Below are 16361 nucleotides of genomic sequence, written 5' to 3' on the forward strand. Positions count from 1 at the left end.
TTAAGAATGAAAGTAGGACAATTCGTTGATTTAGAGTCATTTTCATTCTATTTTTGTTACAAAACAGACCGAATGAAAAGCCTATAAACACCCAATAAACTAGGTACTGCTTCCTTCCATCCAGACATCAGGCAAGAATTATATACAGAATTATATGGAGAACCGACATTTTTATTGGCATTCGTGTTGTTTGAAAAGGGATATGGCAGATTCCTATTTGGGCAACAAAAGATTAAATCCGGAGCTATCAGTCCCCGAACCATACTGTCCAGAAACGGACACAATTTTAATGCTTTAACTAGGGTTCTCGTTACATGACATTAAATATGTGGGCTTCTCAGCCTTTTTCACAGAATAGCAGGAAGAACTCTTTTGTTTCCTGCAAGTCTGAAAAAATGGAAGTTAATGGTGGGATAACAGAATGCATTAAAAGCTCATTTGCAGGACCAGAAGTGAAAGTAACTAATTGAAAATTGCCATTTTGTCACATTGCTCCCACACTCCTTAAAGAGTGAAAGTGTGAAGCCAATGTAAACATTTCTGCCATCCTCCCAATTAATTTCGGCTGTCACAATTAAAAAGGTAAAAATAATTATTACCATGCCACAATAATATCCCACCTCACGGGAAGAGCACAATATTTTTGCCTTGAACAATATCTAAAACGCTATTTTGTGTGGCAACTAATCCCATTTTATTTTGAATGTGAGCCACATTGCCGATAAGCAGCTCTCCTCCTGCGTAGAAAAAGCTAGGGCCATTTAACACCCACGGACTTAATCAAAAACCCATACTTAGTATGCCAGCTTGCAGGAGATATCAATTTTCAGCCATCACAATCTGGTTACCACAGCAGCAAGCGACATCGGCAAACACAAGGGTGCACCAGGCAAGCTGTGGACAGCTTTATCAAATAAGGGAGCGCTGTAAATAACAGTTCACTTTGTGATAACAGGACCTTTCCAAGCTTCACGCAAACAACGTTGTTCTTTCAAGACAGGCAGCTCACAGTAGCACACACACACACATTCATTTGCCAGCTGCTCAATTGATTCCATGCAACTCAATGCTGTAGCATCTTGTCAAACAGACAACTATGGCACCAGAGCATTCAGGTCCTGTACATACAATGTCGCGATCTCCTGTCAATAACAACAACTACAGTAAAAATAATAGGGCAGGTGGAGGGGAGGGGGTGGTGCAGTCTTCCCATTTCTCGGCCACCCCTCAATTACTTTTCTGATGAAAATATTATTATTTATGGGCACAGTTATCCGATCTCACAAGGAGCCTTTAGGGTTTTTCAACTTCAAGAACTTGACTACTCAGCCCTGTCACTAGGCCTCGGATTTTACAACAAAACGTATTTTGATAAATTCACTGTATAATTTATGACTAACGAGTAGATTCAATGCAGTGCACCTCTGTAACAAAGTCAGCCATTCCACTCCCTGCCCTGTGATTTATTGATTTTTGCCAGAAAGGCCTTAATTTTATTATTTTGTGCATCTCAATCACATTTGCTGTCAATGCATTTTGTATAAAATCATCACAAAACCCAGAACGCTATTCTCTCAGATTTTGCAAAAAACAGGTAGAGTGACACAAATCTTCCCAGATCTGATTCACACTGCATGAATTCTGCTCTAAGAGAAGCTGTGGATTCATTGTTTGAAAGCGCCCAGTCTGCATTCTCTGCATTAAAACAAAGCTTTGGCACGGTGCTTAAAGATGCCTACTAATCATCGTCGGACTGATGCAGTACTGTACTTACATGAAGACTCTGTGCCGAACATGGCTGGTTCAGATGCTGCAAAAAAAAAGGATGAGGCAGCTACACAGCAGGGGTCATGAGAATAGACAATGCAGCCCAGGCTCTGCGGCTGCCGGCTGCCTTGTTCCAGCCTGAAAGCTGATACAGCACACAGCAGCCCTCAATAAAATGCTGTTTATACTTCTCCCACAAGCGAAAGCTTCGGCTGGAAATTCAACAGAAACGAAAGACCAAGTACTCTCCTTGTCTTGCTGCAGTGAGTCTGAATGAAGAAGAGCAGAGCACAGGCACTGAGATGCACAGAACAGCTCAGAGTAAGACAATAGCACAGGCTGCATACATTGAGTGACGTCAAAGGCACTTACTGCAAAGACTGATTCCTGCTAACTGGGACCAGCAGCAGAAAGAGAATGAATGGAAGACGGGATTCAGGAGAGAGATTGTTGTTGCAACATCCAAAGACTATATATTCTCCTCTGGGACCAAATACACCACCGGAAAACACTTCTGTTTTGCATCTCATCAAAGTCATAAAATAATTAACTTGCAAGAAAACTGTAGGTGTTGTGCAGGATCCACTACAATTGCATGGTGTAAGGGTGTCAGGATCTCAAAAAACTCCCTTGTTATTTTTAAAGCAGACCTTCTCATCAATTCTGCAAACTACAGGTAAAATGGATCAGCGTTTCTCTGTTAAGGCACCGAAAGAAATACTACGAATAATCAGAGATTTCTAACTAAATGCCATGAACAAAAAGAAAAATAATTTTGGACAAAATTATTGAGCAATTATTTACTTTTTAAATTTGGAGTACCCAATTATTTTTCTTTTCCAATTAAGGGGCAATCTAGCGTGGCCAATCCACCAAACCAGCACATCTTTGGGTTGTGGGGGTGAAACCCACACAGACATGGGGAGAATGTGCAAACTCCACATGGACAGTGACCCAGGGCCGAGATTCGAACCCGGGTCTTCAGCGCTGTAGTCCCCGTGCTAAACACTGCACCACCGTGCCGCCTCCCCAGTGAGCAATTATTGTGTGGCTGAAGAACATAATGGTGGGTAGCTGGCATTAAACTGCTTAAGGGAACATCATGTGACAAATATAGGCAGCTTTTTTGAAGAAGTGGCAAACGGAATACAGAAAGGATATTTGGTAAATGCAGCAAATATGGGCTGCATATTAGGGGGGTTGCGCGGATAGCTCGCTCCACCCGGAAGCAAAGTCAGCCGGAAGCCAATTTGCTGCATGCTAGCCTGTTCTGCAGCCAGGCTAGCTTGCCTGCCAGAGGGACTTGCACCCCTCATTGGGGAGGCCGCCCGGCCCTAGGGAGCTGCCAGCTAGCAGGCCCAATAGTCCCTGCAGTGCCACGAGCTATGTAGTGGCCACTGCCAGGGCTGCAATAAGTCCCAAAAGAATGGCCCAATGGATCCCAGAATAAGGTAAGTCCAGGGTATTGGATGGGATGGTTCAGACAGTTTGGGGAAGAGTTCAGGTGGTGGATTTTTGCAAGCAGGCAGGTAGGAAGAGAGGGGGTAATTCCCCTTGATACTCAAAGGATACCCCCCTCCCTCCCCCCAAAGATAGTAGCCCCTGCAGGCAGTGAGAAAGACCCCACTGTAAGCGCCCAAAACGAGACTCAGGGCACGATCCTCCGGAAAGCTGCGCCGAGAAAGCAGCTTGCCACGGCGCACCGTGGCCGGTGAAAGTCGGGAGATCGCGTTCCTGGGCTCGCAACGCCTCCCGAGATTCAACGTAATCTCGCAAAACATTGCAAGGGGAATCCCCACAATGGGCGGGGTCACCTTTTAGCAAATCTGCATATTAGAGCGAGGTAGTAAGCCTTACTACCTGAGGCTTTGGGATTCAATCCGCTGTGACACAGGAGGCACGGAAACGACATTCTCTCAGTACATCTTTTTGAGCACAATACCACTGCCAACTTCACACACTGCTCACGAACCTCAGCCCCATCACTCACCCATCAGCAATCTCTAGCAATCAGGGCTTAATACCTAACATTCAGATAATCCAGTTCACCCTCATATACTTAACCACTGCTGCATGCTTCAGTGCCAAATCGTGCAGCCTCCACATACTTTCAGCTATTCAGCCAAGACAGGCAGATCAATCACACACATTGCAACATGATCATTGGAACCTTCCCTAAAACTTGCAGGCCAAGGTGGCCCATGACAAGAAGGAACAATTGAGAACCATCAGTAGGCAGGCATCGCCTGACAGCCTTAGAGGTGATGGTGCTCTGAATTATTGGCATGGCAGTGATCGTGGCAAGGGGCGTCAGTGAAACCATCCAAATTGATGTTGTGCTCCTTTTTTAAAACAAATTCATTCATGGGGACCTGGGTGTCGCTGGCTAGGTCAGCATTTATTGCCCATCCCCAAGTGCACTTCGGAAGATGGTGCTGAGCTGCCTACTTTTACCGTAGCAGCCCATGCGTGTGGGTAGGTGCAACCACAGTGCTGTTAGGAAGAAGGTTCTAGGATTTTGATCCAATGACAGTAAAGGAATGCTGACATATTTCCAAGTCGGGATGGTGAGTGGCTTGGAGGGGAACTTACAGGTGTTGATGGTGTTCCCATGTGCCTGCTGGCCTTGTCCTTCTTCCTCGTATTGGAGTAGGCTATTCGGCCCTTTGCGCCTACTCTGCCATTCAATAGGATCATGGCTGACCCTCTATCTTAATGCCGCACTCCCCCCATACTCCTTGATGCTTATGAAGTCCAGAAATGTATCTATTTCCTTCTTAAATGCATTCAGTGAGTGGCCTTTTTGAGAGATTTTGTAGCCTCCCGCTCCCCTCCGTAGCCATGGCGCCCAGGTCCCGCTTGTAAATACTCATTTTCACCCTCGGGACTTCTGCTTAAATGGGGAGGGTTGCAGCTTGAGGAGCTGTCAATCATAGCATGAGAGTTTATAAACATTGTGGCACGTATCAAAGCAGGACATTTGAGATGCATTAAAGCGTGAAGGGAAAGATAGGTCAACAATCCACAATCCACCAAGCACATGTCACTGGAGTAATAAAACTCAATGACTGGTTGTGTAATGTATTGCTGTGTGAAATTGAATGGAAGATTTGCATTTCAAAGACAGTCAAGGGATTTGAAGCTCTTTGAAGTGCACTTGGCTTTTAAGGAAGCCGTTGATACTTGTAACAGCTGCTGCTTTAAACACTTTTGCCTGAGACAGCACATGTTAGGGAAGGATAAGTGAAAATGCAGTGATTTTTCACTCTACTGCCTGGCTTTCAGGCAGGGGTGGCTGATGAGGGTAGCCAGACACCCACTGGAGGGTAGGAGGCATTGGGTCACCCTCATGCATGTGTGCTGTGGGTGATTGGGTGACCCATTATTCTCATGGCGGTTTGGCGGGGGGGGGGGGGGGGATTCTCAGGGGGGGGGAGGGGGGGGATTCTTGAGTACTGTTGGAGCTACACTTTTCCGGGCAAGTGGAGAACAAAGAAAATCCTCTAAACCTTGCCCCTCGCACCTTAAACCTATGCCCCCTAGTAATTGACCCCTCTACCCTGGGAAAAAGCCTCTGACTATCCACTCTGTCTATGCCCCTCATAATTTTGTAGACATCTATCCGGTCACCCCTCAACCTCCGTCGTTGCAGTGAGAACAAACCGAGTTTATTCAACCGCTCCTCATAGCTAATGCCCTCCATACCAGGCAACATCCTGGTAAATCTCTTCTGCACCCTCTCTAAAGCCTCCACATCCTTCTGGTAGTGTGGCGGCCAGAATTGAACACTATACCCCAAGTGTGGCCTAACTAAAGTTCTATACAGCTGCAACATGACTTGCCAATTCTTATACTCAATGCCCCGGCCAATGAAGGCAAGCATGCCGTATGCCTTCTTCACTACCTTCTCCACCTGTGATGCCCCTTTCAGTGACCTGTGGACCTGTGCACCTAGATCTCTCTGACTTTCAATACTCTTGCGGGTTCAACCATTCACTGTATATTCCCTACCGGCATTAGACCTTCCAAAGTGCATTACCTCACATTTGTCCGGATTTAACTCCATCTGCCATCTCTCCGCCCAAGTCTCCAAATGATCTAAATCCTGCTGTATCCTCTGACAGTCCTCATCGCTATCCGTAATTCCACCAACCTTTGTGTTGTCTGCAAACTTACTAATCAGACCAGTTACATTTTCCTCCAAATCATTTATACATACTACGAACAGCAATGGACCCAGCATTGATCCCTGCGGAACATCACTAGTCACAGCCCTCCAATTAGAAAAGCACCCTTCCATTGCTACTCTCTGCCTATGACCTAGCACGTTCTGTATCCATCTTGCCAGCTCACCCCTGATCCCGTGTGACTTCACCTTTTGTACCAGTCTACCATGAAGGACCTTGCCAAAGGCCTTACTGAAGTCCATATAGACAACATCCACTGCCCTACCTGCATCAATCATCTTTGTGACCTCTTCGAAAAATTATCAAGTTAGTGAGACACGACCTCCCCTTCACAAAACTATGCTGCCTCTCACCAATACGTCCATTTGCTTCCAAATGGGAGTAGATCCCGTCTCGAACAATTCTCTCCAGTAATTTCTCTACCACTGACGTAAGGCTCACTGGCCTGTAGTTCCCTGTATTATCCTTGCTACCCTTCTTAAACAAAGGAATAACATTGGATATTCTCCAGTCATCCGGGACATCACGTGAAGACAGTGAGGATCCAAAGATTTCTGTCAAGGCCTCAGCAATTTCCTCTCTGGCCTCCTTCAGTATTCTGGGGTAGATCCCATCAGGCCCAGGGGACTTATCTACCGTAATATTTTTCAAGACGCCCAACACCTCGTTTTTTTGGATCTCAATGTGACCCAGGCTATCTACACACCCTTCTCCAGACTCAACATCCACCAATTCCTTCTCTTTGGTGAATACTGCTGCAAAGTATTCATTTAGTACCTCGCCCATTTCCTCTGGCTCCACACATAGATTCCCTTGCCTATCCTTCAGTGGGCCAACCCTTTTTGTGACCCCTTCTAGCCCTCCTGACTCCTTGTTTAAGTTCCTTCCTCCTTTCCTTATATTCCACACGGGCTTCGCCTGTTCCTAGCCTTCTAACCCTGACAAATGCCTCCTTTTTCTTTTTGACGAGGAGAGTATTCCATCACACTCCCGACTCATGCCTTCTAGGTGGTGGCCAGGCTTAGAGGAGTCAGGAGTTGAGTTAATCGCTGCAAGATTCTTAACCTCTTATCTGCTCTTGTAATCACAATATTTATATGGCTAGTCCAGCTGTTTCTGGTTAATGGTAACCCCCCGAATGTTGATATTGGAGGATTCAGCAATCGTAATGTCACTGAATGAATTGAAGGGGCGATGGTTAGATTCTCTCTTGTGGGAGATGGTCATTGCTTGGGAATTGTGTGATATGAATATTACTTGCCACTTATGAGCCCAAGCCTGGATGTGGTCTAGGTCTTGCTTAATTTGAACATTTCCTGCTTCAGTATCTGAGGAGTCATGAATAGTGCTGAAAATTCTGCAACCATCAGCGATCATCCCCACTTTTGACCTGATGATGGAGGGAAGAGGGCAGCACGGTCGCACAGTGGTTAGCATTGCTGCCTACGGCGCTGAGGACCCGGGTTCGAATCCCAGCCCTGGGTCACTGTTCGTGTGGAGTTTGCACATTCTCCCTGTGTCTGCATGGGTTTCACCTCCACAACCCAAAGATGTGCAGGATAGGTGGATTGGCCACGCTAAATTGACCCTCAATTGGGAAAAAAATAATAATTGGGTACTCTGAATTTATTTTAAAAACAAATGATTGAGGGAAGGTCTTTGATGAAGCAGCTGAAGAACTCTGAGGAACTCCTGCAGCCATGTCCTGGGATTGAGATGATTCGCCTCCAACAACCACATCTTCCTTTATGCTCAGTATGTCTCCAAACAGTGAATAACGTGTGGATGATCATTTTCGTGAAAATGCCATGAGCAGCAAATGATCATTCTCACCCATCTATTATTCGCTGGAAATTGTTTATGAGCTCCAATAATAATTGAATCAATAAACTTCAAAGGGCTGGATTTTGCAGTCAGTTGCAAAGCAATGGCATTCTCCGCTGAACTTGAAGAAAAGATACCCTTAAAGATCTAGTGATCTCTGTGGCCTTAATTTCCTCCTTCCCAGTGGCAGAGTAAATCTGGCATCAAGACAGGGAGATCTCCAGGCATTCCACAGCAGTGATGTCGGCAAGCATCTAATCACAATGAAGTATTCTCACCAACAGCAAACCAGGAAGTTAAAAGCACTTTATCCTTCAGATTTAATTGAAATTTTCACATAGAAAATTAAACGGTTATGACAGGATTTAGATAGAATCTAAAATATCGGCATGTGCAAGCCTTCCTTAAAATTGTTACTTTAAAAATACATTTATTATGATGGAGAAATATATTCTACAAATCTAAAGTCAGCTTTCTAGGGTCAGTGAGGGTGCTCAGCAGTAATTGTGAACTTAGTATATCATTAAAATCGCAGTTAACATCTCATTCAACAAAGCATGACATTTCATTGTTTTTTTTACAGTAGATGTTTACAACCGAGAAGTGGAAGTCCTCGCCACCTCACTGAATGCTTGGAACACAAGAGAGGGGTCAGCATATGGCCTGTCCAGTCAGCTCTGTCATTTAATATGATTATGGTTGATCTTGAGCTTCAACTCTAGGCTCCAGATCTTGGTTCCCTGAAAGAGCAAAAATCTGGCTTTCCACGTTTTAAATGGAGCAACGATGGAGCACCCACAACCCTCTGTTGGAACCATAATTCCAAAGATACACAACTCTTTGAATGAAGAAATGACAGGAACTTCTGAATTTCTATGTTATTCTGTGCGTGTGCAAACTACCAAAGTTGCTGTCAGTTTCAATGGAATACTGATGGCAAACTTTGACAGTTTCACCATCACCAACCACCACGATATATTGGTTTTCAGCTTTCAATGTTAAGAATCACCTGACTCAACTGGATTAAAAACTTAAATCATAAAATAACCATGTTTGTTAAGTGACTGAAAGTTAGCAGCAAAGCTTAACTAGTAGTCTGAAGAAAAATTGACAACTGGTCATTTTAATTTATAAAAGTGTAAATTTAATTTGCCCTTATTCCTCTTAAGAAAAACAGATTTAATTACTCAGTTCCCAGACCTTAGCCAGACTTACAACCCTCTGGGTCTGTTCGAGTCACAGTCGTGAAGTAAACCTATTGTGTCTGTGACTGTACCAGGAGCTGTCAGGGGAATGGGGTCAGGAAACTGTAGTGAAAAGCACTCAATCATCCGTCTGTTGTGTGACAATCCTTGGGAGACAGCTGCAGGGCTTTCATTGTGGAGATAGTTAGTTGTAGAAATATTAGCAGTTCGACTGACCACAAGGCCAAATATTCAGGAATATAGAATACGGCCCAAGGAATATAACCCAACTTTCCTAAACGGCTAAAGAATCTAGTGATATATACCCAAACAAAACAATTGTTAGATATTCTGAAATATGGGAGGGGTATTTAATCGGTGGTACTCTACACAAAATAAGAAGAGAAATATATGTGAAAGGAATCCAGTTTATAATTATACTGCCTCCATCCTGCCAACTGCAGCCTACCTCCTCTTCAACATATTCTGGAGGTTCTTGCCCTTGGGTTATATTGTATGTCTGCAGTTAACTGGACAAGTCATGGCTGCACTACAATTCTAACTTCGTAAACTAGTGATCGTAACGGACTGCGCTTTAGGAACCAAATTTCTATGAAGCGTCTTACAGCACATTTATTCATTTACAGGATGTCAACATTGCTGCAGCATTTATTGCCCATGTCTAATTGTCCTTGAGGTGATGATAATATGAGCCACTTTCCTGAAGCAACTGAGTGGCTTGAATCAACATGCAGGCCAGACAAGGTAAAGGCAGCAAACTTCCTTTGTGATGAATGTAAGGGATAGTCATATTCTGTAATTTTTGCAGTAATGCAGTTATTTTTTTAAAAAATTTAGAATCCCTAATTCATTTTTTCCAATTAAGGGGCAATTTAGTGTGGCCAATCCACCTACCCTGCACATCTTTGGGCTGTGGGGGCGAAAGCCATGCAAACACGGGGAGAATGTGCAAACTCCACACGGTCAGTGACCCAGTACCTGGATCAAACCTGAGACCTCGGCGCCGTGAGGCAACAGGGCTAACCCACTGCGCCACCGTGCTGCCCGATTTTTGCAGTTATTAAAACCGGGATTAGGGTGCTTACAGACAGTATGACTGCTAGAGCTATGATTAAGGTGTGGTAAAAGTGAGGTAATCACTTATTTGCAGCTGAAATGCTCTGCTAATAGCACTTGAGAACTATTTACTTGCTTACAGCTAGCTAGCTAATGGAATATTGTTTAGGTTCGAAGGACTCCTGAGGCGTAGATAATTTAAGAAAGGTCTTGGCCGGGATTCTCCAATCCGAACCGAGCCCCCCCCCCCGCCCCGCCCCCCCCCGCCCCCCCCCCCCCACCACCCCCCCCCCCCCGCCCCCCCACCCCCCCGCCGCGCCCCCCCCGCCCCCCCCCGAGATCGGCCCCCCCTGCCCCCCCACCAAGACGGTCCCCGCAGATAGAATGTCGAGGTCCATATGTAACCCACATTGGCGGGACTCGGCTGAACTGGTGGGCACTTGGCCCGTCGAGGCCCGGAGAATAGCCCGGGGGGGGGGGGGGGGGGGGGGGGTGGCCGCTTTCATCGGCCCCCGACCGGCGCGGCGGCGATCCCGCAGGCGCCCAAAAATTGGCGCCGGAGAATCGGCGAGCCGGCATCGGAGAATTCCGCCCATTGTTTGGTCCAAGCTAAACAAGTCAAGGCACATCTTGTAAGAAGAGACAATAGAATGCCTTATGCTTTGGGTCCAGATTATGTAGTTGATGGGAGAAGCCAGATCTGTCTGGAAAGTCAGTTGGTCCGAAAACTCTCATCTGAACAAAGGTGTTTCAGTTTGGTCCTGAAAGGTTATTTCTCCAAAGGTTCTGGCCAGTGTTATGGGCCAGGGCTTAGAAACCCCAAAGTGTATTATGAAGTTCATCTGATCTACAACCTTTATGTTGATTTGGCTAGGATGAGCACAAAAGTCTTTGCTTCAGGTGTGATTCATCAGACTTCCTAGACACTTTAATCACAACAAGAACGCAGTTAACATATATATATATATATATATATATATATATATATAACACAGCAAGAATTATCAATTACAAACATAAAGACACTACACAGCTACAGTAATCTATGTATAACACTTAATGAATTCCCCCTTAGCTGTTCCATTTCAAGAACAAAATCCAATAAACCAAAACCACTTTTCAAGGGCGTGGCCCAGGACACTGTATTCTCACTTGAATGGGACTGGTCCTTTTCCTGAACCTCTGATCCAGTCTCAAACAGCAGATTCAAGCTCTTTCCAGAGAAATAACTATATCTTTACAGTCAGCCACAACTAACGTGCTTTTTACTGGAACAGCTCTTAAAAATTAAAACATAGAAAGACATGTAAAACATTTCTTTTAACTTCTGAGCCCACAGCAGTCAAACTGAAACTGAAAGCCTCTCTCACCTCATAGCCACAGCCCAGCTCCACCCGGTAGCACGGTAGCATTGTGGATAGCACAATTGCTTCACAGCTCCAGGGTCCCAGGTTCGATTCCCGGCTTGGGTCATTGTCTGTGCGCAGTCTGCGCATCCTCCCCGTGTGTGCGTGGGTTTTCTCCGGGTGCTCCGGTTTCCTCCCACAGTCCAAAGATGTGCGGGTTAGGTGGATTGGCCATGATAAATTGCCCTTAGTGTCCAAAATTGCCCTTAGTGTTGGGTGGAGGTGTTGACTTTGGGTAGGGTGCTCTTTCCAAGAGCCGGTGCAGACTCAATGGGCCGAATGGCCTCCTTCTGCACTGTAAATTCTATGATAATCTATGAAAATGGCATCATTGAAACCATGTGAAGAGAACTTTCTTAAAGGGACACTCACATGAGAACAGGGAAAGGTAAGTAGAATCGTGGTTGTTAACTTTATTCAGGAATGATATTTTAAATATATTGGTTTGCTTAATTAGGACATAGTGGCATGTTTAGGAAGTAAGTTAAGGTTTTCTCTTCTATTTATGAATTGTTGTAACTATTAACTGTAAAGCTATTTCTTTGTTGCCAACGTGGTTAATTTTGTGTGTAAAGTTTGTTTTAACATAAAAGATACCCATGGATCAACTTATATAACTCCTGTGGGACAGTAGCATTTCCTCACAGAATTAACAAATTGACAATAATTGGGTTCTCGTCTAGAATCCTAACAACCTTCCTAAATGGCATTGGTGAACCAGATGGGTTTTTATGACAATCTAGTAGTTATTTGGCTGGGGTACGGTCAAAGAAATTGAACTGGGGACTTCCGGTTGCGGCTATGCCTAGGTAGGTCGCACGTTCAGCAGCTCCCGCCGAGAACAGACTTTTGGGCCCACTAGAGGGGCCCCAACGGCAATTGTTCGACGGCTTCCAGTGTGGGAAGGTGACAGCAGGGTATCCCTGACATTATGGATTGGACCAGGAGTGGAGCGGTGAAAAAAGTGATCTTGGAGCAGCGTAAAGTGAGAGGGAGAAAAAGCAAGATGGCGGCGGGTGGAGACCAAGCAGCATGGGCGCTGTGGTCGCAGGAGCAGCAGGGGTTTCTCAGACGCTGCTTTGAGGAGCCGAAAACCGAAATGCTAGCGCCAATGAAGGCTGCGATTGAGAAACTAGTGGAGACCCAGAAGGCCCAGGGGGTGGCGATCCGGGAGGTGTGGCAAAAAGCCTCGGAGAACGAGGATGAGATCTTGGGCCTGGCGGTGAAGGTGGAGGCACACGAGGCGCTGCACAAGAGGTGGGCGGAATGATTTGAGGACCTGGAGAATAGGTCGAGGAGGAAGAATCTTCGGATACTGGGTCTCCCTGAAGGAGTTGAGGGGTCCGATACTGGGACATATGTGAGCACGATGCTCAATTCGCTGATGGGTACGGGAGCCTTCCCGCGCCCCCTGGAGCTCGATGGGGCTCACCGGGTCCTGGCGAGGAGACCCAAGGCCAACGAGCCGCCAAGGGCTGTAGTGGTGAGGTTTCACCGCTTTATGGACAGAGAGTGTGTTTTGCGATGGGCCAAGAAAGAGCGGAGCAGCAGGTGGGAGAACACGGAGATCCGAATTTACCAGGACTGGAGCACGGAGGTGGCCAAGAAGAGAGCTGGCTTTAACCGGGCCAAGGCGGTGCTACATCGGACGGGGGTGAAGGTCGGTATGCTGCAGCCAGCGCGATTGTGGGTCACATTCCAAGATCGGCACCACTATTTCGAAACGCCCGAGGAGGCTTGGAGCTTTTTACAGGCAGAAAAGTTGGACTCAAATTGAGAGACTGGGGTTGTGGGGGGGGGATGTCTGCTGTATATTTCTATGGTTTTAACTGCGTGTGGGAATGTTCGGTTGGTTGGGTGCTGGATGGGGATGGGTGAAGGGATTCGATGGAGAGGCTGTGGGAGAGCGTGGGCGCCGGTGGTGGAGGGAGGGGAGGCCCGGGGAAGAGGGAATTGAGATAAGGCCGCAAAAAGAGCTGCGCCAGAGGGGGTGGGGCGGCTCAGGAAAGCGCAGGCTTTTTCCCGCGCTAGGGAGGGAAGGTGGTGGGGGTTGGTGGAGCGCACACTGACGGAGGTGGAGGGGGGATTCCCACACTGGGGGGTCGGTGGGAAGGCGGGAGAGGCCGGGGTGAGCAGGAGTCAGCTGACTTGCGGGAGTGTTATGGGGGGAGCAAAAGAGCTAGATACGGATCTAGCCCGGGGGGGGGGGGGGGGGGGGGGGGGGGGGTTCAGGTTTGCTGCTGCATTGGCCAATGGGGAACTGGAGATAGGAGAGGTGGTCAGGGCGGGGGTCCGCCGTCTGGGGGACTGGAGGGTGCGGGAGGCGCGGGCACATGACTGGCCTAAAAAAAGAGATGGCTAGTCGGCGGGGTGGGTGAGAAGCTCCCCACACCGGCTGATAATTTGGAATGTGAAGGGCCTGAATGGGCCGATCAAGAGGGCCTGGGTGTTCGCGCACTTAAAAGGATTGAAGGCAGATGTGGTCATGCTTCAGGAGACACATTTGAAGGTGGCAGACAAGGTCAGGTTGAGAAAGGGATGGGTAGGACAGGTATTCCACTCAGGGCTGGACGCGAAGAACAGAGGGGTTGCAATACTGGTGGGGAAGCGTGTCGTTTGAGGCCAAGAATATTGTAGTGGATAATGGAGGTCGATACGTGATGGTGAGCGGTAGGTTGCAGCGGGTGTGGGTGGTACTGGTAAACGTATATGCCCCGAACTGGGACGATGCCGGATTTATGAAGCGCATGCTGGGTTGGATTCCGGACCTGGAGGCAGGAAGCTTGATAATGGTGGGGGGGGGAGGATTTCAACACGGTGCTGGATCCAGGACGGGGAAGAGGCCGGCTGCGGCCAAGGTGGATCCATGGAGGTTTGCTAGACCCCTGGCCAGGGAATTCTCATTCTTTTCCCATGTACATAGAGCTTACTCCCGGATAGATTTTTTTTGTTTTGAGTAGGGCGCTAATCCCGAAAGTGGAAGGAACGGAGTATTCGGCCATAGCCATCTCGGATCACGCCCCGCACTGGGTGGAGCTAGAGTTAGGAGAGGAGAGGGACCAGCGCCCGCTGTGGCGTCTTGATGTGAGATTACTGGCGGATGAGGAGGTGTGCGGAAGTGCATTGAGAGATACTTGGAGGCCAATGACAACGGAGAGGTGCAAGTGGGGGTAGTCTGGGAGGCGTTGAAGGCGGTGGTCAAGGGAGAGTTGATCTCCATTCGGGCCCACAGGGAGAAGAGAGAGGACAGGGAGAGGGAGAGGCTGGTGGGGGAGATCTTAAGAGTGGACAGGGGATATGCAGAGGCCCCCGAGGAGGGACTACGTAGGGAGCGGCAAAGCCCCCAGACAGAGTTTGATCTGTTGACCACAGGGAAAGCAGAGGCACAGTGGAGGAAAGCACAGGGGGCGACGTACGAGTATGGAGCGAAGGCGAGCCGGATGCTGGCACACCAGCTTCGTAAGAGGGAGATAGGTGGAGTTAAGGATAGCAGGGGAAATACGGCGCGGAGTGCGGCGAGAGTGAATGAGGTATTTAAGGACTTCTATGAGGAGCTGTATAGATCTGAGCCCCCAGCGGGGGAAGAGGGGATGCGACGATCTTTGTATCAACTGAGGTTCCCGAAGGTGGAGGAGCAGGAGGTGGCTGGTTTAGGGGCACCAATTGGGCTGGAGGAGCTGATTAATGGATTGGGGAACGTGCAGGCGGGGAAGGCCCCGGGGCCTGATGGGTTCCCGGTTGAGTTTTATAGGAAGTATGTGGACCTGCTAGGCCCGTTGTTAGTAAGGACTCAATGAGGCAAGGGAGGGGGGGACCCTGCCCCCGACAATGTCCGGGGCGCTGATCTTGCTGATTCTGAAGAGGGAGAAGGACTCACTGCAATGTGGGTCGTATAGACCGATCTCGCTCCTCAATGTGGATGCCAAGTTGCTGGCAAAAGTGCTGGCCACGAGAATTGAGGACTGTGTCCCTGGGGTGATTCATGAGGACCAGACGGGATTTGTAAAGGGTAGGCAGCTAAACACCAATGTGTGGAGGTTCCTCAACATGATTATGATGACATCGGTGGAGGGAGAGGCGGAGGTAGTGGCAGCTATGGACGCGGAGAAGGCCTTTGACCGGGTGGAGTGGGAGTATCTGTGGGAAGTGTTGCGGAGGTTTGGGTTCGGGGAGGGGTTTATCAGGTGGGTCAGGCTCCTATATAGAGCCCCGGTGGCGAGTGTGGCTACGAATTGGCGGAGGTCGGAGTACTTTCGGCTGTACCTAGGACGAGGCAGGGGTGCCCCCTGTCCCCCTTGTTGTTCGCGTTGGCAATCGAGCCTTTGTCCATGGCACTAAGGGAGTCCAGGAAATGGAGGGGGTTGGTTCGAGAGGGTGAGGAACACCGGGTGTCGCTGTATGCGGACGACCTGTTGCTGTATGTGGCAGATCCAGTGGAGGGGATGGTGGAGGTCATGCGGATCCTAAGGGAGTTTGGGGACTTTTTGGGCTATAAGCTTAACGTAGGGAAAAGTGAACTCTTTGTGGTGCATCCAGGGGACCAGGGAAGGGGGATAGACGACCTACCATTGAAGAGGGCAGAAAGGAACTGTCGGTACTTAGGGATTCAGGTGGCGGGGAGCTGGGGGGCACTGCACAAGCTCAATTTGACGCGGTTGGTGGAGCAGATGGAGGAGGATTTCAAAAGATGGGATGTGCTGCCACTGTCGTTAGCGGGCAGGGTACAGTCGGTTAAAATGATGGTCCTCCCGAGGTTTCTTTTTGTGTTCTAGTGCCTTCCCATTATGATTACCAAGGTCTTTTTTAAACGGGTAGGTAGGAGCATCATGGGTTTCGTGTGGGCAAATAAGGCCCCGAGGGTAAAGAGGGTGTTTCTGGAGCGTAGCAGGGACAGGGGAGGGCTGGCGCTGCCGAAT

The 16361-nt window shown here is 48.1% G+C and overlaps 1 protein-coding gene across 11 annotated transcripts in view; it reads right to left on the reverse strand.

Moving 5' to 3' along the window:
* LOC140396535 (suppressor of tumorigenicity 7 protein homolog) overlaps positions 1–16361 on the reverse strand; it is a 258308-nt gene that overhangs the window by 158708 nt on the left and 83239 nt on the right. For 2 of the 11 annotated variants that reach the window (XM_072485258.1, XM_072485257.1), the window contains exon 1: positions 1775–2079. The exons of the other annotated variants lie outside the window; for them this stretch is intronic. In XM_072485258.1, coding sequence (XP_072341359.1) covers positions 1775–1796 — 22 coding nt within the window. In that variant the 5' untranslated portion in view covers positions 1797–2079. Of the gene's footprint in view, positions 1–1774; positions 2080–16361 lie in introns of those variants that run through there. 11 annotated transcript variants of the gene reach the window in all.

This window comes from Scyliorhinus torazame, chromosome 19, assembly GCF_047496885.1.
Source record: "Scyliorhinus torazame isolate Kashiwa2021f chromosome 19, sScyTor2.1, whole genome shotgun sequence".
NCBI classification, from domain to species: Eukaryota; Metazoa; Chordata; class Chondrichthyes; order Carcharhiniformes; family Scyliorhinidae; genus Scyliorhinus; species Scyliorhinus torazame.